The sequence below is a fragment of the Carettochelys insculpta genome, chromosome 3 (assembly GCF_033958435.1).
Source record: "Carettochelys insculpta isolate YL-2023 chromosome 3, ASM3395843v1, whole genome shotgun sequence".
In the NCBI taxonomy this organism is placed as follows: Eukaryota; Metazoa; Chordata; order Testudines; family Carettochelyidae; genus Carettochelys; species Carettochelys insculpta.
This window is the reverse complement of record NC_134139.1, coordinates 42,415,682-42,438,252: the sequence shown is the minus strand read 5'-3', so window position 1 is coordinate 42,438,252 and position 22,571 is coordinate 42,415,682. Positions and strand designations below refer to the sequence as shown.

Here is a 22,571-nt window from a genome sequence, read left to right as displayed (position 1 = left end):
GGTTCCCCCAGACCACCTCTCACCCCAGTGAGGGTAACTAGGCCCTTAATTGGGTCCAGTGCACTGACAAGAGGCCAGAGGCCCAGGAATAAGATGGGCTTTGTCACAATGCCTATAAAACTTATTTCAAGGCTTTTTCTTTAAGCTTCAACTGAAAGTACCCTGTCCACATTCATACAAGGGTCAAGCCCTGCATGGGTTTGACATTTAGCAATAAGGTCTGCCATTCCATTATGGACCTCCCCTCTGATGTTACAGTTTACTTCATTGTTCTTTCACAGTTGCTGTTGGAGATTGGAAGAACCTCTTCATGGAAGCTCAGAGCCAGAAAAGGGATGCTAAATCTGAAGAGTGTTTAGCTGGAACTAAACTGGGAGCAAAGCTGAAATATGATCAATGCTGCAAATAGTAAATCTTCCCTTCATTCTGCTATAGCGTAGTAGTAGTAGTAGTAGTAGTAGTAGGCATCCTTCAGTCTGCATAGACTATGAATCGTGCACTTTATAGTTTAAATTGAGGACTTCATTTACAGTGTCTACTGTGACTATGAAGACCCACATGAGAGTGACAGTCCTTGCTGCATCTCTTGCAGATGTGGTGGGTGTCTGGCAAGTCCTTAGTGTGCTTTTTGTGCGCTTGCTTTTCCTCTGCTAGCTGTCTGATCCTCATCTCGCCCTTCTGAAGGCCCTTGTGTAATCCCTGCCTCCATCTGCTGCTGTCGTCTGCTAGTTCTTCCCAGTTGTCCAGCTCCATGTCTACCTCTCTGAGGTCTCTCTTGCAGACATCTTTGTAGCACAACTGGGGCCGTCCAGGAGGTCTTTTGCCAGAGGCTAGCTCACCATACAGGATGTCTTTTGGAATCCTTCCATCATTCATCAACTAGTTCATTACCTTTAACATGTGAGAATTGATGCACAGATTTTCATGCATGAATTCTCGAATGAAATACTGAGGCTAGTAATGGGCCAGATTCTGCTATTGGGTCCATGTAGTTGTAGCAGGAATAGTTCAGTGGTTAGAACAGAGGCCTTGAAAACCAGGGATTGTGAGTTTGAAGCTTGAGAAGGCCTCAACTGTGCTTTATTGTATGGGTTTTCGAGTACCTGGGGGGTGGATTAAACCTCTCTAGGGGATGATGTAGCTGATGCAGGCCCTGCTTCGTGGGCAGGGGACTGGCCTAGACGACCTCCGGGGGTCCCTCCCAGCCTATGTCCCTGGAGGTGAGCTGAACGCACAGACAGAGCAAGGGGATACCGCAGTGTCTGTGCCTACCAGAGGAGCCTGGCCAGGCTGCCCTGCGCAGCGGGACAGCTAGCTTTGGGCTCCCCCTGGGTGCGACTGCTTAGCAGAGCCCGTCCCCGCCGGTCGCTGAGCACCGGAGGAGGAGGTGCAGGCGGCTGCGGTCGGTTTCGGTTTCGATTACGCCGACGAGGCGGAGCGTGGAGGAAGCAGCTGCAGGGAAACGAAACCGGAGCCGAGCCGCGGTCCAGTCCCCAGCCACGCGCGAGCGCTGCACTCGGACCCAGCGTGGAGGGTGAGTGGCCGAGCCGGGCGCGGGTCGGAGCGCTGCAGGGAGGCCAGGGCAGCCGTGGGGGCCCTTCCTCACCCTGGCAGGCTCCTGCAAGGGGGCTGGAGTTAGTGACCTCTGCGTTGACCGGTGCCGTAAGCCGCTGCCCTGTGTCTGGGGCTAACGCAGGCACCAGGGCCCCTTTGCCAAGGGCGGGAATGACTCGCGGGCGCAACCCGGGCCGCCCGTTCCTGCGGGCTCCAGAGGCGGGCGGGGATGAGAGGAACCGTAGAGGTCGGGGCTTGGAAGCTTCACTCTTCCCAACAGGGCCGAATGCTGCAAAACAAAAGCACTGCGGCATGCGAGGAAACCTGGGGAAGGAAAAAGGGTTTGGGCAGAGGTACCTTTGTATTAGGGCCAGGTGCCATCGCAGCGGTGCTGGGAGGTGAAAGCCAGAGAGAATATAGGTGTATTCCGGGTAGTAGTAGTAAGCAGAATATTGGCTAAACAGCCTCTGGTATTAACTTTCCAGGGGCAGATAAGGATGCCCCGGCCCTTGTTTTAATAGCTGTTAATCTTCTGCCTTCACTGGCTTTCACAGGGTCTCACTAGATAAGTTTTTCTCAACACCGAAGGGTATTGCCTTCCTCAGACTCACTTACAGCACTTCTTCCTGTCCCTAGCAACTGCTTTACATACTTGTACAATAATTCTTTCTTGTAAAATATTAGCTTTATTTTCAGTTAACCTAAAATCTGTAATTTCTGATTTAAAAAAAGGCTTAGTTTCTGTTCAAAGTCTTGGAGAGGTAGCCAAGTTATTCTGTATCTTCAAAATCAACAAGAAGTCCTGTGGCACCTTATAGACTACCAGATATTTTGGATCGTAAGCTGGTCTTTGCCCACAAAAGCTTATGCTAAATATCTGTTTAGCCTATAAGGTGCCACAGGACTTCTTGTTGTTGAGTCTGAATGTTTTCTTATATTGTTACTCTAAGGGGTGCAGACTTGGTGCATTCCAAATTTGCTCACTGTGTATTTTAATTACAAATATTTTGCATTGGGAAGAAAAAACAAAATAGTATTTTTCAGTGCACCTTGTACAAGTACTGTCATGCACTCTAGACTCAAACAAAACAATGCAAAGCTTAGAGCCCACAAGTCTGCTCAGTCCTACTCATTGTTCAGCCAGTCACTAAAAAACAAGTTTGTTTACAGCCTCGGGGGGTAGCTGCAATAGTCTGTAGTTTTACAAATAATAAGCAGGCCTGTAGCCCTTTAGAGACCTAATAAATTTATTAGGTCATGGGCAAAACCCACTTCCTCAGGTGAAAAATGGAGAGGAAAATAGAATCCAGAGTTTCTATGGCAGGGACAGGGTAGGAAACTGAGGAAGTGGGTTTTGCCCATGTTATATAAATTCTGGAGTCTGTTTTCTTTCCATTTTTCACCTGAGGAAGTGAGTGGCTTCTAAGGTGCCACAGGACTGTTATTTGTGAAGTTTGTTTAAATTTACAGGAAATAATGCTGTTGGCTTTTTATTTAAAATACCACTTGAAAGTGAGGAAATGGCATTCCTATTGCACTGTTGTTCCTATGGCCTGCATGGCAAAGTAGTCATGTGACAAAGAAGCTAAACATTTGCGTGCCTCTTCATGCTTCTGCCACCATTCCAGAAGACATGTTTCCAGGCTGACAATGTGTCATGTTTGATATTGATCCAAAGCAGTGCAGACCGATGGATATTCTTTTCAATCAGTCAGATGATATCAGCAGAACGTTGTTTTAATTTTTGGTGGTTTGGGTTCTGTTGTTGGTGTCACAAATGTTGCCCTTCTAAGACTTCAAGAAGCATGTGCCCATACCTTGTCCCTATGATTTTTGGAAGGCACTTCAGATTCTTAAATCCTGGTTTGACAACTGTAGTGATTTTTTTTTTTTAAAAAAAAAAAACCTCACATTGGTACCTTAATTGCATTTTGTCAAATCTGCCGTGAAAGTGTTCTGAAGTCAAACAGCATATGCTGGGTCACCATCTGAGACTGCTATGAAATATGTCAGGAAACCAGTAAAACCACAGAGCAGAAAACACAGTTGTTCCCCCAAGGAATTCAGCAACACCTTTAGTTTATATTTTTAACAAGTATCATGTTTCTAGAATGGTGGTCAAAGCATACATGTGCTTTAGCATATTTGGCTTATAAATTACTTGTGACTTGGGCTATAAAAGTGCGATGGAAATGCCTGTTCTCACTTTCAGGTGACATTGCAAACAAATAGGATTGAGTCTACAAGTCCAAAAGTCTTACTACTTTTTAGTCCCGATATGGAAGAAAACACTGTACACTTTGTTTTTTTTCTCTGGCTTGTCAGCTTCAAAGACCCACTTTATTTTCATTAAGTAAATCACTAGCATTCCCTCAGTTCAGACCTCTAAATCAGTTACTCCAGTGCAAACTAATGTTGTCAAACTTGTGCAAGTCAGCCACTGTCCTGTTTTACTGCAAAGTTAAATCTCCTTTAACATATTGACATTTCAGGTTTGTATTCTGTAGCTGCAGGAGCAGATTTGATTAATAACTACATCTTATGACACTAGGGCCTGATTAAAGTTGTATCATATAGTCCAAATACATATGAAGACATAGCTCCTGCCTTGAAGTGTTTTAAATAATAAACAGCAAGCAACTAGCTTATACCGTTACCAAGATAAATGATGCTCACCTACAACAAGCACTTTTGGCAAGGAACATCTGATGATTCTCTGCATTTGTTAACATTTTCCTTACTTTGATCCAATACCCTTAGGCAGTGTGGGTTGCCAGATTTGTTTTCAGTCTGTAATGCAGAGACAAACAAGCAAAATGCAAGTTTTTGTCACAATTTCTTTCTCCTAACAGGTTGTGCCAAAATGGCTGACGATAATACTAAGTCACAGTTGTACAAGGGCAAACTTCATGAATATTGTCAGCGGCATAGGCTAACATTTGAGTATAATGATGTCAAAGTGGAAGGCCCTCCTCATGATCGTGTGTAAGTCCACCGTGCATGGTGATAAACGCAACTTATTTTAATGTGAGACTATGTAAAGTGCAGTGTTGTCTCTTCTCCAGTGCTTAAGTAGCTAAGCTTGTAACTCTCCTTGCCATAGAGCTAGAATTGGTGGGTGGGAATATATTTTTGCGTTCTAAAGTTTGTGTGGGGGCAGGGGGAATGTGGAACCAGGAAAGAGTATTTATTAAATCGGTAATGCTTATTGGCTTGTGATAAAGGTACCTCCAAGATAAGGGCTGCAAATGTATACATCAAACCTGCTGAAAATACCTGAATCTAATTAGCTTTATGTATTGGAGGTCTCATACAGTATTGTCTTTGCCTTTCTGCTTCATTTGCAGGTTTAAAAGGACTAACAAATTCTTTGGGAGTGGTTTATGTAAAAAGCTGTATTTTGAATGTGAAGTCTCAGAACATGAATACTAAGAGCAGGAGCTCTGTGTTGGCTAACAAGCCTCTGTCACTTCTGGGCAAAATCAGTTTCCTTCTCTCATTTCCATCTTTGTGGTTTTTTCTCTTCCCCCTCCTCCCCAATGTTGTCTAGGGTGTGGAATAAGCAGCAAAACTAAACACCCCAAGTCTCTTCACTCTCTCAGGGAGATCCCTCTGAAAGACTGACCCTGAATGACTACCAGCATTAGCCCACATCATAATCTTCCTCAGTAAGCATCTGGACAGAGTGAAATTAGAATAGCAAAAACAAAGCTGTTAAGTAACTTCTCTAAGGTCCTGTCTACACTACAGCATTAAAGTGACATAAGCTGCTTTACATCATAGAACACTAGGACTGGAAGGGACCTCGAGAGGCCATCGAGTCCAGCCCCCTGCCCCAATGGCAGGACCAGGTACTATCTAAACCATCCCTGATAGACATCTATCTAACCTGTTCTTAAATATCTCCAGCGATGGAGATTCCACAACCTCCCTTGGCAAGTTATTCTACTGTTTGACTACCCTGACAGTTAGGAACTTTTTCATAATATCCAACCTAAACCTCCCTTGCTGCAGTTTAAGTCCGTTGCCTCTTGCTGTATCTTCAGAGGCCAAGAAGAACAAGTTTTCTCCTTCCTCCTTATGACTCCCTTTTAGATACCTGAAAACTGCTATCATGTCTCCCCTCAATCTTCTCTTTTCCAAACTAAACAAGCCCAATTCTTTCAACCTTTATTCATAGGTCACATTCTGTAAAGCTTTAATCATTCTTGTCGCTCTTCTCTGGACCCTCTCTAGTTTCTCCATCTTTTTTGAACTGCAGTGCCCAGGTCTGGACACACTACTCCAGCGGAGGCCTAACCAGCGCAGAGTAGAGCGGAAGAATGACTTCTCGTGTCTTGTTCACAACACACCTGTTAATGCATCAAACTAATATCTGTTTCTGTTACCAGATCCATTCCACTAATGTATGTGGCCTGCTACATTGACTTCACATCCACAGAGGCATGATGCTTAATTTGACATAGTTAAGCTGATGTGGTGGTGGTGGTATAGACACCTCAGTTTAACTGGCCTCTAGGAGGTGTCCCATAATGTTCTACTGGGTCTGCTTTGATCACCATTCTCAACTCTCAACCCAGCAGCTAGGCACACAGGAGCCAGGACCTCCCCTTTTAAAGTTCTGGGTGCTTCTGAATTTCCATCTCTTGTTTGTGTGGGGTGGAATGTTTGCCTGCCCAGTTGGCCATACTGGCTTCCTGTTCTAAACACACTCCTACCTTGTGATTGTCTGGGTCTGGGTGGAGAAGATGTGTAGCACAGATCCAATATAGACATATGAGAAGATCACTTGCTATGCGGGCAGGGGCGGGGAAGGACTGTAGTTGTGCCATATGAAAATCAAAGAATTGTGGCAGGTGTACCAGAAGGCAAGGGAGGGCTTGGGTTTGGGGTGCAGCCATGCTGCTTTTACAAGGTACAGGTCTCAGTGGCAATCCCACAGTGACCCCCCCCCAAAACAGTCCTGCTCTCCCTAGGCAATTCTGAGCAGGAGAGCTTGCATAAGGAAAATTGGGGAGAGCTACATAGGGGAGCTATTGTCCTGGAGAGCCATGACCTGTTTGTAACCCTAGAGCACTCCAGCCAGTCACAGTGCAGCAACCTGGCCAAGTGTGAGGCCGCGGCTGGAAACTCTGGTGAGAATGCAATTCCAATGAATATTTTGGGGTCACATGTTCTTGTGTGCTATTTTTTATTTAAAAAAATCAGTTGAGGTAGAGTGGCTGTTTGCTTCCCCCTAGCCACACTAGGTTGGCTGACGGTGCCGTGTGAAAAAGACCATTTACGTATGGATCATAGATCTCCAGAAAACTTTCAGGGAAGCATAGTACATTGTAGAAGACTTTTAGAGAATGCTGCTGTATTTCTTTCACCAGGGTAAGATACTTTCCCATGCCAATCCAGTATTACTTTGGCTGGCATCTTTGAAATACGCAGCATAAGGACAGTGTCTGTACCTGAATTCTTGGAGCAGCTGTTAGCTCAGGTTGGGATACCAGCTGTAGTCACCTACTGGAGATAGCAGTCATTTTCAATTACTTATCCCTCATTAAATGAGTACTTTATTTAGGAGTACTTAAACAAGGGACACACACCTTCCTTCGCTCACTTGATGAGTGAACCCCCCGCCACTAATAGGAGCAGGGACCCCATGGCCCCAGCCCACTGCAGCCACAACCCCCTGCCACCCCCGCAGCCCTGTACCACAGCAGCCTGATGGGCCCCACAGCAAGACACACACCCCCCGGCCCCAAACCGCGGCAGCCTCAGCAGCCCCACAGCTCCAGGCCGTGGCAGCCTGAAAGCCCCACAGCCTGACTTGGCTCTGTGGCCTCAAACTGCAGCAGCCTGAACCCGCTGCCCATTCCCATCTCCCACGGACCCAACTCACCACCAGCTTTTAACCCTCCCTCCTGCTCACAGCCCCAAACTGCCCCCAGTTTTTAACCCTCCCCAACCCAAGGTTTACTTACCTTTCAAAAGCAGCATCACCTGCTCCCATGCCTTCCCTGAGTTAAGAGCCCTAGGAAGCAATCAGTGACTTTTACGTGTATTTTAATGGTAATTTAGTGTCCCTCTTACGAGTTCTCGCTTTTAAGCAGAAAGTTGGGAACCAGTTGCGCTCATATAGCGAGGGATGAGTGTACTCAAATCTCAAACAGTAGTGACTGTAGGCACCTACCTGCCTAGCGCTTTTTCCATTCCTTCTCATCTGCTTTGCAAAACACGGCCATAGTTTGAATAACAAGTCTGTGTTGACTGCAGCAACTGCAAGTCTCAGGCACCAGTGAGCAGCAGTGGTAATACGAAGGAAAGGAAAAAGTTGTGATGTCCATATGCCACTTTAAGCCCTCTCCCAGCACCCCTTCTGCAAAAGCTTGGAGTTTGGGAAGGGAGATGCTGGTCCCTCACCACCAGACAATATCTATGACATGAAAAGGAGGTGGCAGGGCCTTCAGGCCAACTCCAGTACTGCCATGGGTTGCTCACCCAGTGCTGCTGATGGTCTGGTGCCCAGGCCCCTAGGCATAGCTTATCGTGGCTGGAACAGTAAACCAGTTCAATGACTATCTTGCAGAAATGAAAATTTTCTGCTTGTGTGGATTCAGGAGTGATATTTATGTTGCATCTCGTGCTAGACCCTGCGTCTGCGTCGATGATAGTTCCTTTGTGCTTTGCATGCTTTATTGTGGAAAGCATGGCCTTCAGCTCTTCTTCCGCACCAGCAGAGAAGCTCTCCCAAATAAAATGAAGGCACAAGGACATGTTTACTGAGGTAATGAAGGCTTCTGGGATAGTGAACAGTGACCAGAGGATGTGGAGGATTGCTGTCTCTGGAAAAAAAAATGACATTATGGACAGGGGAGAAGCCCAGAAGAATGAGCATGACAAGCTGCAGCAGCAGCAGATTCTGGGCATTTTGAAGGAACAGACAAACCAGATGCCTCAATATGGTTATCTCTAGGAGAAACATGTTGAGGTTTGATGACCTCTGTGACCCCTGCAGAACAGCATTCCAACTTCTGTGTCCCCTTCCCTGCCTCATGCATGTTCTATTAGGCAGGGCAGAGAGTGCAATATCCTTTCCACCCAAGCCCAGGAGAGATTGCCAAGAATAACAGCCACTTGTACACTGACAAGCAAGGCTGCCATGCATTAAAACCAGATGAATGTGTTTTCCCTTTCCCAATTTTATTTCACTCTTTCCAATGTTTACTTCTTTGTCAGATCTTTCAGTGTGTTTATCTGTCTACAATAAAAATCCCTATCTTGAAAATGAAATAGTCTAAATTAAATCAAGCCACCAACTATTGTCCCATTGCAGTTAGAGAACAGCACGATGGCAAAACCGTCAAGTAGGTCCTGCACATTGTATAAAATCAGTGACCCTCTGTCAGGGCTGTTCTCCATTCCACACTCTGAGTGCGGAAAGTGGGGTCCCACAAAATCTTTAAAAAAAAATACCTTGCCTGTAAAAGGCTTTTGGTTAAAAAGCTCCCCAAGGCCACAAATTCCCTAAACCTGGGGTGGGGGGCATAATTTGCTGCCACCACCCGAGTAGGAAAAGACCCCCCCTAATCCAGGAAGAGACACTTGGGACATCTTTCTGTGGGGTACCACAAACTCTTACCACTCCCTCAGGAGAGATCTTACACACAAAGAACTGTAATTTAGTAGCTGACCTTTCAGTCTACGGCATGCATATATAGACAGACCTTTCTCAGGCCACAGGAATCAAATCATTTGCTTAAAAGTAATTTATTCACAAAACAAGAAGAAATAAATCATGTTGGTTATAGCATAAAGAATTACTTTTCTGGGATTCAGTTTAAAAATTACAGATTACAGGGGAAGGAATCAAATTACTAACCAAAGCCACTGAAAAAAAAAGGTTAGTCAGTCCACACCAAATTCAAAATAACTGTAACCTGATCGCGTCTGTCTACACATTTTCTTTCGACTTGAGTATCTATGGCTGATTTTGAGACAGCTTATTTATTGGATTCATTTTAACTGCTTGGGCAAAGTCATCTCTCTGTGTCCTCTGCCTCAGCCACGCAGACAAATGAAGCTTCAGACTGCAATTGTTCTCAGTTCCAAAAAGTTTCTTTTCCTCCCATTGGCTTACCTGACCGCTCCTTGCTGAAAGCCCTATTAACCCCTTGACAGGCATTCATTCATGACACCCTCCTTAAAAGAAGATAATTAATGGCACTGCACACTTGGATCACAGCAACCTCCACAGTGGATTTAACAGCTCAAATTGATTCCCTCCGTAGCAGTCTGGCGCCACAAGCTTCCACGCAGCACTTGCCACTTGTTTTTGTGCAGTCAGTGCAGGTTTCATTTTAGTATCACTGTGTTGAAATGCGTGGATAGCTCCATACAAAGTTCCTGGAAAGTGGCCTTGCACATCTACAAGTTCTTTAGCCACTGCTCGTCATCCCCTAGCTGCATAATGATGGGCTCCCACCAGTAAGTGCTTGCTTCTTGGGACCAGAGTCAGCATTCCACCATGTTCAGCTATTTTGGGCTGCTGACAGTAACTGGGAATTATTTCATTCCATGGCTTCCAGCTGGAAATGTTCTGAGAGGCAGTTCCTCTTGCAGATCTTAAAATACTTCAGGAAAAGGGCCGTGGTGCTTCTAGTGCTCACAACAATAGTATGTAGCTGAGCAGGATCCGTGCTTTTCTGGAGGTGGTGTATGCTCAGCTATGCCAGTCTTTTGGAGGGAAAAATCAAGAAATATTTTGGGCTGCAGATGAAATCGGGAGGGAGAGAACTGGATGATGGGATGATAAAGCCGTGTTCCCAGTCACCCTTGTGAGAATATTGAGTCCCATGGGCATTGTAAGTCTTTCTCAAAACACCTTGAAGCAAGTTGCACTGGGGGTTAGCTACCCACAGTTCATTGCTCTCTGCATTGATGCAAGTGCTGCTGATAAAGATGAGCTTTTCTGACACAAGGAGTGTGGTGTGGACGTGCACAGCTAATTTAATTACTGCAGCAGCTGGATGTCACTTTAAGTCAACTTAAGTTTGTAGTATAGGGATGTTCTCAGTGAAATAATGATGCAGTGGCAGACCAAGGGGATGGATGTAATTTTGTTTATGTAACCATGGCAGGTCATCCTTCTCTTCTCCCATGGGAGGTGAAGAGCATCCTAGTTTTTCACCCTCAGCAATTCCATCACAATTTGTAAAGCAGCTCCGGGTTTATACATATTATTGTATGGGCATCTGATTGGGGAGAAGGAAAGCTATTATTCATAAGAACACTTGGAACATCCAAAAATTATGAAAATGGGATTTGAGAGATGGCAATCACCTGTATACTGGAGTATAAAACGTTATAGAGCCTGAAAGATAAATGAACAATGGCGTCTTGATGAGGTGCTTAGGCATATCTATGTTAACAATTTTCTTTATTGCAGGTTCACTGTCATGTTTGTAATAGGTGGCAAAGAATATCCTCCAGGTACTGGTAAAACCAAGAAAGAGGCAAAAGAAGAGGCTGCAAAGGCAGCCTGGGCTATCATAGCACAAGAAAATCAAGTACGTAAACAGACATCTTTTGTTTAAAAGTAGATGGTAAGCTCTCATTGCTTTGTCTGGATTAGAGGGCTTTTGAATGGCTAATCTTCTGATGTAGCCCCAGAGGCAACTCAGATGGTTGCTAAACTCAATTGTCTGGGTGACTGGCATCTGTCCTGGTTTGAGAGACCCAAAAGCCCTACAACAGGGGTGGCCAGCCTGCAGCTCCTGAAGCAGCATGCGGCTCTTTGAGCAATGAAATATGGCTTCAGCTTGGAGCTGTGTGCTAGAAGTGCTTATTGCTGCTTTGTGCACACACTCCAGTGCTTGGAGAGAGAATTGCACGGCGGCAGCTCCGGTGAGTCCCAGGCATTGGGTTAGAGTGGGAGGGGCTGGCTCTGAGGGAAGGTTAGGGTTTTGGGTTAGAGCAGGGGGCTGGCAGTGCCTGGCTCTGGGGGAAGGGGAGAGCATTGAGCCATGTATTATAGATTTGTTTTTATCTATCTGTAGGTATATATATTATACACTAACAGGGCCCACTCCTTTGTGGTGGCTACGGCTGAAGTACTCCTTTTCACAGGAGCTGCTGGTGGCCCTCAGTAGGGGGTCACTGCCATCTGGGGGGAGGGAGCAGCAACAACACTGCACGGAAATAAGTGTCCCCCTTTCCTGCCCAGACCCCCATCCTCAGCCTGTTCCTGCAGTATCCCTCCCACCTGGATCTCTCACCTCCTGCCCGCTCCTGAACCTCCCAGTCCACTGCTGCACCTTACCTCCCACCCAAATCCCCAAACTTCAGCCCATTCCTGCGCCCTCCTATCCAGATTACCCACCTGTAGCCCACTTCTGCACCCTCCATCACACCCAGACTTCAAACACAGACTCCCAGCTTGCTCCTGCACCCTCCCTTCTGGCCAGAGCCAACGTACCCACCCCCAGCCTATGGGGGAAGAGGAGAGAAACCAACCTGCAGCAGGTTCTGCAGGGCTCCACGATGGGGGCTCCAGTCCCAGTCCTGCACTGCAGCAGAGGCTCTGGTGGGGCTCTGGCCCCAGCCCTGTGCCGCAGAGGGGGTTCCAGGGGGGCCCCAGCCCCATGCTGTGGCTCCCAGTCTATATCTGCACTGAGGCTCCAGCCCCACCACCGGCAGGGGCTTGTGCTGCTGGGACTGCTGTGGTAGAGGTCCGGCCTCAGCCCCGTACCATGGAGGGGCCTGTGTCACAGTGGAGGCTCCAGGGGGACTATGGCTCCACCGCTGCACTACCATAGGGTCTTTCAGAGTTGGGGCTCTGGCTCGAGATCCGCCCTCTTGTGCTGCATGGGGCAGGGAGGGGCAGGGATGGACAGACAGCTCTCCTTTTATATAATAGTATAGCTATAGCTAGATAAAAATAAATATATAATACATGGCTCTTGCACTCTATCCACAGCTATCTTGGCTCTTAATCTCTAACTGGTTGGCCACCCCTGCCCTACAATGTGACATAGATATCACAGGTCTTCACTATAGTGTTGACAGATTTCAGAGCTAGCCGTGCCAGTCTGTTTTCAGCCAGAAAAGCAAGGAGTCCAGTGGCACCTTGAAGATGAACACTTTTTTTATGGCATAAGCTTTTGTGAGTTACAGTTCACTTCATCAGATGGCTTTGATCTCTTGCATACCAGGGAGTGAGCAGTTCTTTAAGGCTCATATATATGTTACAGTCCTATACAGAGTTTATCTTTCTGTGTGTTTCTTCTTATAAATGCATAACTGAAAGGAGGTGCTTTGCAGACAGAGAAGTACTTGCACTTAATTGATGCCCAAACATGGGATGGGGAGCATAGGCTTCTTTGAAAAAAACAATCTAAGTAAGAATCAGGCTCCAAACAAGAATGTTCATAAGGCCAAACCTCCACTGAGTTGTTTTCCAGTCTGAACTTTATTTTATATGAATGACAATTGCTTGTGAGGAAAAACGTTGGAACAACTGGTTTAGCCATGGTAGGTGCAGTACTAGCATTACAAGTATTCCCCCTACCACCATCTCATCCTTGAACTGCAAGGACCTCATTAAGTGGTTGGAGGAGAGTCCCTTTTTTCTTCAGGCACTTTCACCTTTTAACCTCTTTGCAGAGAGTATCCAGAACTCGTGGAGATGGTGGTAATGTGTATGAATACCTGTTAAGATCAGTTACTCATTTCAGTAACTGCTCATTTCAGCTAACAGTTGTCACATGTTAATTTGATCAGGATTCCAACTTAAATAGTTCCTTGACTTTTTATATACAGAAAGGAATGGAGCAGTCTGTCGCAACTCTGAATTAAACAAAAGATGTTCAGAAATAAGGGAATTCATCCTGATACATAAGCATACTACAGTCATACATACAGTACTTGCAAATCTGAAGGCCCATGCTGTCATGTGTCTGATTTCTTAAAATCATATATGTAAAAGGGATGAGAACTTAAAAAAATGAATAGTATTAGATGGTGAATCCCAGAAGTGATAGAACCTTGTCATGTTCCAAATAAAAAAAAAAACTTTCAGTTGTGCTGGTAGCTTTTTCCATCATGCCATGCTGATTGGACAAGGATTCTAACCTTCAGAGTGACTCATGAACAGGTGGCAATCCTGAAATCTTATCATTTAGATTTCATGATTATAAACTTCTTTGCAAAACCTAAAATGGGATTGTAATTTTCCAGGGTGGTTCTAAGCTTTATAGGGCCAGTACACCCTACTAGTGGGGACTGTGGAGTGAGTTACTTTGAAAGTGTTGTGAAATGTCACATCTCATCTCACAGAATTGGAAGGGACCTCGGGAGTTCATCAAGTCCATCCCCCTCCCCCTTTTTTTTTTTTTTTGTGCACCAGATCTCTAAATGGACCCCTCAAGGGTTGGTTTAGGAGGCCGATGCTCAAACCACTGAAAGAAGGACAATCAAGGGAACTATAGACTGGTCAGCCTTACCTCAGTACCTGGGAAAATAATGGAAGGGCTCCTCAGGGATTCCATTTTGGAGCACTTGGAAGAGGGGAAAGTGATCAAAAGTAGTCAACATAGATTCAGGAAGGGCAAGTCATGCCTGACCAACCTGTTCAGCTTCTATGATGAGGTAGCAGGCTCTGTGGATGCGGGGAAGTCAGTGGATGTGATATACCTTGATTTGGTGTAGGGGTCTGGACTCGATGACCACTTGAGGTCCCTTCCAGCTCTATGATTTTATGTCTGAATGGTTAAGGATTTACAGTCTCTGTATTTATACCAGTGCTCTCGTGGGCTCATTTAATGCTCTCTAGTAACTTAATGCCTTTCAAACTATGCATATTTCATATATTTATTTTGTAGGCTGAGAGGGCTTCACTCCCACAAGTTCTGCAGCCACAACAATCACCATCATCTACAGCACTTCCATCAGACTTACTGGAAGAGATACATTCACTTGACTATATCTCTATGCTTACTAAAAAAGGACAAAAACATAACATCATGACTGACTATGTTTTAAAAGACGAAAGTGGACCCTCCCATCAAAAAACGTAAGATGTCTTTAAATTTCTTTTGCTTTTTCTCTCTATTTGCCTGTTCTGTGTTTTCTTTACATGGATGGTTTTCTGGAACTGCAATCATACATGCAACTAAAAACAAAGGGGTATGTCACAGTGACCTGCTTGAGGAAAGGGCGTTTTTGATATCTGTTGCTGGAAGGAAATCTACCCACAATTGAAAACACAGTGGGAGAAATAAAAAGTGAGTTGAAGGAATCCGGATAGCAGTGGAGCTATTCTAACATCTGTTTCCTAGTAACTGCTCCCAAAATGGAAGGTTGGAGAGTGGTGTTTTGCAAGGTATCTCTTATTTAACCGTTCATGACGTTGCCCGAGCCTGATCCCCTAATCTACTCCCTCACAAACTTCTCATCAAATCTGCTTTTGAGGTTGGCTAACAGTCCTATAAAGCAAGGACCTAAGCCCGTTACCACTGAAGCCATTGAGAATTATCAGTTTCATAAAGAACTGGATCAGTTCCCAAGTGCAAAAACACAATCTTGAAAGGATAAAACATTGCTGTTTTGCTTCCCATAATGTACAAAGGAAGCTTTGATTTTTTCCCCTTAACATGAAAGAGAGAAGATCTTGATGTGGTAGGTGTGAATAGGACAACTAAACACTTGAGGAGTTTAGGGATACTACCATCTTGAACTAAATCCCAAGAGGCAAAGGAAAATAAAATGCTCTAGGCTTTGCTTTCTCCAGAAGCAGTGCAACAGAAGCAAATACAAGCTGGGTGCCTTGAGTCTCATCCAAAGGAAGGTTCATTAAACAGCCTTTGCTGTGGCTAACTAGTGTCTGGATGGAAGTGTATCAGTTCTGAAAAAAATCAGTCAGCTCAGTCCTCAGTTTTGCCTCACTTTCAGACCAGGGTTTGATTCAGCAGCTACCTAGGCTAGAAGACAACAAAACTTACATTTTACTATTGCTACTTTTTGTGGCATCCCTAATTAAGGTGCCTTCTTTACCTATAAGACCGTAGCTGCATATATCCTGCTTCCAAGTCCTGGTGACTTTGATCATCCTTAAGGGGTAGGTTTCTTTTCTCAATTCAGTTACAGGGTTTAACGCTTTGTGTTTCATCCAGGAATGGAGAGCAGATACAATACTAAAACTTGCTAGAAAGATAAAACAGTTGTGGCATAACTTATCATTTGTATTACAGAAGCCTGTAGAGGTCACTGTTATGCCTGTTGTCCCATTGTGCAAGGCACTGTGCATTCAGTAGTAAAACAGCTCCTGTCTCAAAGGTTGTGTCTACATGCGCCCCCTCCTTTCAGAGGGGGCATGTTAATGAAGGAGTTCAGAAGATGCTGATGGGCACTGACAATAAATATGCAGCATCTTCTTAGCATAATGGCGGCTGAGCGTGCTTTCGGAATGCCGCCCGTGTGGATGGGGGCCTTTCAAAAGCCCTTGACTTTGAAAGCCCCTTCTTTCTAAAATACATAGGGGCTTTTGAAGTCAGGGGGATCCTTTCGAAAGGCTCCCATCTACATGGGCAGTGGCATTCTGAAAGCAGCGCTTTTGAATTGCACATGGCAGCCATTAGGCTAATGAGGCACTGCATATTCATGTCAGCACCTCATTAGCATCTTCTGAATTACCTCATTAACATGCGCCCTCCAAAAGGAGGGGACGTGTTTAGACACAGCCAAAGAGTTCAAAGTATATAATGGAGATAAGTCAAAATAAGGTGGCATAGACCATGAAAGAGGGATTAGGAAGGACAGTTGTAAGGTATAGTTATAAGTTAGGAAGGTAGTAGTTATAAGAATACATGGTTATAGAAATGAGCTATAAACTTAATTTAGAAAATTTTTCAGCGCCTCATTAGTATGCTGCTGGCCACGGCACTTCAATTGTGCGTGGCTTGGCTACATGGGGGTCCTTTTTGAAAGAACCCTGCAAATATCGAAACCGCCTTATTCCTATCAGCTGATAGGAATAAGGGGATTTCAGAGTCTGTTGGGTCCTTTCGAAAAGGACTTCCATGTAGGCGAGCTGCGTGTGAGTGAAACGCTGCACTTCCAAAGTGCTGTGGCCGGCAGCATGCTAATAGGGTGCTGAATATGCATTTCAGTGCCTCATTGGTGTCCTCTGATTTGGCCATTAGCATGGCCATTTCGAAGTTTTGGCCAAGTGTGGCCACAGCCAAAAGGTGTTGTGCTGCTGTAATTTACCCCTAAATATCTTCTGAAGAGCCCACTAAGCAGTGGGAGTGTTGGTAAAGATGTTAAACAATATTGACTGTATTAACTGTGGTCCAGCAAATTCTCTTGTTTGGCACTGGCCAGGTCCCAAGGGTGCCAGATGAGAGAGGTTCAACCTTTATGCTTGTTTAATTCTATTAACGTTTTTTCACAGACTCTAGCCTAGTGAATTAAACATGGACTTTAAAATTCTATACCACAAACGTTTTATTCTGTAGAGTATGCCTTAATCAACCTGTTTTTTCTTTCTCTCAAATAACATTATTCTTGTTTAAGTTCTTTTTTTACAATTTTAAGTTTAAAAAGTAGTTTCACAAGGAACTAGTTTTAAAATCTACATTCAGGATTCTCAAATGACTAGAGGTTTTGGATCCTTATATATGGTCCTTTATGGGGCTGGAGCTTCCAAAAAAATCTAAGTGCTATCTTTTGAAACTCAGACCCTTTTAAGGCATCTCAAGTTAGACAGAAGAACTTTGTTCTTCATAGAATCATGACTACATTTAATTATTTTTCCAAATTGTTAAAATGAGATTTTGCTATATAGTATTTATGGATTCTGTTTTATTCTCTCTCCTTACAGATTTTCCTTTATCTGTAAAATTGGTGGTAAGATTTATGGTGAAGGCAAAGGAAATGATAAAAAAGCTGCAAAACAGGCTGCTGCAAAATGTGCATATGAGGCATTAAAATCTCAAGAGATAGTGGTATGTATTGCATGTAGTCTAAAAAGAACAGCTTCATTTCTGGTCCATTCTTTTTTTAATCAAGTTCCATCATCCATGGCTAGAAAACAAGTCGTCTTTCAGTTTGAAAGAGAAATAATCTTTTCTGCATAGATTTATATTGGTGATTTTCCACTGTTCGGTAGCTAAAATTCAGAGTCTGTATAGTCGATACCTTCCTTTTTTAAAAAAAGTTGGTAGCTCCTAATTGCATATTTCAGTACAGATATATGGTGCTGTGAGTAATCATTTGATTAAAGACATATGACAGAACAATTTATGAAAAATAAATTTCAATATAGTTCTCTTAAAAAGGAAACTTAACCGATTATACTGAGATGGAGTTTTTCAAGCATAGTACAGAGCTGGTTTACAATCACTGTACAGCTTTCTTAGTTACATAGTTCCCTGCACTTGTGTTGATGGTGTTTAACATGAATAATCAGAATTATTTTGTAATTGTATGGGACCCAAGCCTGCAATGTCTGAGGAATTCACCGAAAGTCAAGGGAGCTGAATAATTCTTATTCATGGCTGAATGGGATATCTCTCTAGTAGTTCTTTGCTTTGAATTTGAAACATAAATATCTCTTAAGAAGTGAAATCCAAAGGGATGGAGAAAGACAGGAAATCAGTGATTACTTAAAACTAAATTTTCAGACCACTCTAAGTTTGTAATTCAAACTTCGCGTGGTATAGTAAACTCTCTTGTGTCCAGTATTCTTTCAGCTGGAACTCTCAGATAACCGGCACAAACATGCCACTTGTTTTGAGAACAAAACTGAGCAGAAGTCACTCCCAGTTGTTACTGCCAGTTTTCCCAGCCCTGTCCTGGCCCAAGAGTTGCTAGTGCTTTCCTGTGCCCTGGCCGGCTCCTTGGTCCTGGTGCTGCTGGGAGTCCCCTGGTCCCAGCCAGTTTCCCGGCCTTGGCTCTGCTGGTGCTCCCCCGGCCCTGACTGGCTTCCTGGCCCTCGGTGAGGTGTGGGGGGCTTATTAGAGGGGTCCAGCTTTAGGGGGTAGGGCTTGTCAGTGTGGCTTCACTGGGCCTGCTTAACAGTGGAGCCCTAACTGCTGCCAAGGGAATGCTGCATGCTATGTTCCTGCTTCCCAACATGATTCCCCTATGCCCTTTTCTTTCCTATCTCACCCCCTGCCCCCGTACAACTACTCCATATCATTTCCACATTCCCCTCCCCCTGCCCAGTTCCACCCCCTTCCTTCCCAATTGCCTGTTTCTCCCACCCTCTCACCCCTCTTTCTTCTTTTCCCCGGCCCCCCTCACCCAGCTGCACTGTGGGCACTCACTGGTGGATAGGAAACGGCTCTGAGTGCACGCAAGGGGAGCATGACTGCCACGAGGACCCAGGAGGTGGCATTTAGCTGCAGAGTCAGCGAAGAGCCTCCTTCAGCTGGACAGCTCTGCCCTGGCAGAGATGGGGTGAGGCACTGTCATGAAACCCCATGTTTTGTCCCAGTGCACAATGCATGGGGGGTGCACACGGGGTCACATGTGCCTCCCCAGCAGTGTTGGGGGGCCCCCCCTCTTGCACTCACTGTCAGGACTGTGCCACTTCTGGTGATTATGGGGACAGTCCCCCCTGCTTCCCTGGAATGGTGTGGCAAGAGAGCAGTGCCAGCTTTCTAGCTTGCACTGCTGGCACACCATGCTGCTTGGGGCAGGGGGTGGGGCTGAGGTTGGGGGAGACTGCCCCCCACCCTCACTAGAAGCAGCATGGCACATTCTCAGGAAGAGGTAGGGGGGGACAGAGTGGAGAGAGGGCAGGGCATGGGTGGAATAGAGGCAGCAGGAGGAGGGGCAGGAACATGAGGCCAGTGACCACCCCCCCCGCCCCAGAATGTCATCATTCATTGCCTCTGTGTCCCTGCCCCATCCCTCGCTTCTGTTGCCTCCTGAAACTGTGCCTATGATGATCCTTCTGCTCTCTCCCTCATGGGGCTTCCCTTTGCTTCTCTATCGTTTTCTGCAGGGAAGTGCAGGAATAGTGTGGGGTTGCACTTCTGCAGGCCCCTGTCCTATAAAATTCCCTCAGAAGTAATAAATCTCTTCCTCAGCTGGGACTTTAGTGCTTAATGTAACTTTTCAGTAACTTTTTTTGAAACTCCTTTGTTTTTGTCATTTTAGAATGTTGTCATTTGTATCAGCAAAGCTTTGACACATACATATATATATACAATATTTTTTTTAAATATATATACAGGCAGGGAGACACACACCGGTTGCCAGTTCTGCCAATAGTGTACTTAGTAATGGCAGTGAAATGTCAAGCTGGTCATCTGCAAAGTAAGTTGGAACATTAATATTGTGGTGTTTGACATAATGCATTTCCTTATTATTCGAGAACTAGTTGAGAGAATTTTAAGAAAATTCTGTTGCTGTCTTTTCACTTGTGAATTTAATCATGTTTTAAGCTTCTGCATCTTTATCTACAGGCCAGCAATATCCTTTAATTGTGAAATTGTGTTTACTTTTTTATATGTCTTGTAATTAACCTCATCAATGCATTGATTTTACGGATATCCTAAATGCTTTCTTATTCAGTGCCAGTAGGTATTTAAGAAGAATTTCTAAAATAAAGCACTAAAGTTTTCAGTAGTTATTCTTGTATTATGGTACTGCTTTGTTGAATGAATATCAGTTCTTTTTACTAATTTCTGTGTACCACATTATAATTTTTGCTGTATCACTTCTCTCTTTATTGTTCATTAATCAGAAGAGAGTTGACTCCAAAGAGGCACAACCTATTCATGGAGAATGAAGAGAGAATTGCTAGCAGAAAAATTTTTCACCATAATTCTCTTCCAGTCTGTGCTGGATCCATGAGTATCAGCTTGTTCTGCTTAGTGCTTAATTTGGCTCTGTTATCACCATTATAGTATCTCTGCTGCTCTGTGTAGAGTTCAAGAGCCGCTATATTCTGTACTCATTATGGCCGCACTGCAATTAAATTTTCTTTGTACCTAACTTACCTTACCATGGTGAGAATAGTTAACTAACATTTATAAATCACACTGAACAACTAGGATGAAATGCATTATAGAAAAAAGTACTTTATTATAAAATGTAATTGAATCAAAAGAGTTGTTTCAAGTGAAGTTTTGTATTTTAAATTAATTCATGTAATCCTTTTTCTGTTATGTAAAAATTGTAGTTTTGATTCAGAAACTATTGTGTGGAGAAATATTGAAATCCATTTCCTCCTCTTATAGTGGTACTAATTCTGCATCTAAAAATACAAACTCAGATGGAAGCTTGATAAATAAAATGAGTAGCATGAAAACAGATGAAACATCTTCTTCGGTACAGTATGAAAATCTTTATTCCTCATAATTAAATTTTAGACTGTTGTTATTTTCTCTCCTGTTCATAATGCTCACTTGTAAAGAGGATTTGGATAACAGACCTACAATCTCCAAAATATTCAGCTGTACATAGGTAAAACAGATACTTAGGGCTGTGTATGTATTACAAATATAAAATTAGTATGTCCTCAAATACTTTACTAGAATTGACTCCTAGTGCAGAGTTAGTAATGCACCTCTTGAGTGGGATAAACTATTCTGAGGACACAGTCTTAGGTCTCTGTTCTGCATTAGCTGCCTACTAACCTTGAACCACTCCTGCATTGTGATCTGGACTCTGTGTCATTGACTTAATGGTAGCTAAATGCAGGTTAACAATTGGTTTGTGATTGTGCCAATGCTGCACTGGGGACTAAAAAGACCAATAAAATGGAGACCAATTTTCTGAAGTTGTTTCACAGTATTGCACCTCAAGAGTTAAGAATTGCTGTCGTTAGCAGCTTGGAGCCAGAGCTAGGGGAAATTCAAAGTATAGTGCAGTATCAATTTTCTCCTCTACCAAAGATGGATATCATTACAGAATATATATGAATACTATTTAAAATGTTCATTATCTTTTTAACATCATTATCACTGAACATACAACTGGTCAAATTTGCTGCAGGCTTTAACAGGCATACCTCTGTGGCAACTGATGGACCCGTGCTTGCATTTAGAATGTAATTGATCCATGTTGATAAGAAACATGGTGTCATTTTTGGCCAAAACTTCTTTCAGACAAGAGTTCAGGTTTTTTGTGCTGAAACGCTTCTGACACTTGAGTGAGTTTTGCTATTTTTTTGGTGTAGAATTATATATAAATTTTTACATATATTCTTGAAAATTTGACATCTTATTTCACCACTTTTTAAAATTGATTGTTATTTTTTCATTTCCAAATGTTTTTCATTTTGAAATTTCCTTTTAAATTTAAAGTATCGGAGGGGTAGCCGTGTTAACACGGTCTGTATTTGCAAAAGCAGCTGATGAAGCGGGTCTTTGCCCATGAGCGCTTATGCTCCAAAAAAATCAGTTTGTCTACAAGGTGCCACACGACTTATTGTTTTTAAGTTTTAAAATACTAAAAAATGATCGAAGTAGAAAAACTAAGTTTTGAGGTGAACAAAATGTTTTGTTTGATCAAAATGATTTTCCCCACCTTTGATTCATTAAAATTTTGAAGAAAATAGCTTTGGGGCTGACAAAAAAAATTTTTTTTTTCTTTAGGGTTTGCCAGTATCCTGAAAAGTCCATTATTTGCATAGCTCTAGTAATATCCAAATTGCATGAGCACTTTAAACTGAGGGTTAACATCAAGTACATGAGCTAGTCAGTTTTAGTATGCCTTTGGATGGCTGATAGTCATATCCTAATCCATAATAAAAGAATAATTATCGTCATATAAAACAGTGAATATATTTAATTTATTTGTTTTTTGAGATAGGCAACTCCCCCAGGTGCTGCCATGAAGTCTAAGAGGTACATATTTACTTTGCTTTTAAATATAATATATGTGTTCTGAAATTAATACTGCAAATCCTGTTTTAGTGGCATTGATATGTGACTAAAAATGACACCAAAATATTTCCAGGTAAATGTCTATTCTCTATTCATATGTTATGAGGTTTTATTGCAAACTTTCCTTTT

At 43.6% G+C, this 22,571-nt stretch overlaps 1 protein-coding gene across 3 annotated transcripts in view; it reads left to right on the top strand.

Annotated features, from left to right (window-relative positions):
* The first annotated feature begins 1,414 nt into the window (after positions 1-1,414).
* The window catches only part of EIF2AK2 (eukaryotic translation initiation factor 2 alpha kinase 2), a 42,652-nt gene continuing 21,495 nt past the window's right edge, over positions 1,415-22,571 (top strand). For all 3 annotated transcript variants that reach the window (XM_074988545.1, XM_074988544.1, XM_074988546.1), the window contains exons 1-8: positions 1,415-1,534; positions 4,407-4,539; positions 10,991-11,111; positions 14,424-14,614; positions 17,423-17,546; positions 19,784-19,866; positions 20,793-20,883; positions 22,369-22,403. In XM_074988545.1, coding sequence (XP_074844646.1) covers positions 4,418-4,539; positions 10,991-11,111; positions 14,424-14,614; positions 17,423-17,546; positions 19,784-19,866; positions 20,793-20,883; positions 22,369-22,403 — 767 coding nt within the window. In that variant the 5' untranslated portion in view covers positions 1,415-1,534; positions 4,407-4,417. The remainder of the gene's footprint in view (positions 1,535-4,406; positions 4,540-10,990; positions 11,112-14,423; positions 14,615-17,422; positions 17,547-19,783; positions 19,867-20,792; positions 20,884-22,368; positions 22,404-22,571) is intronic.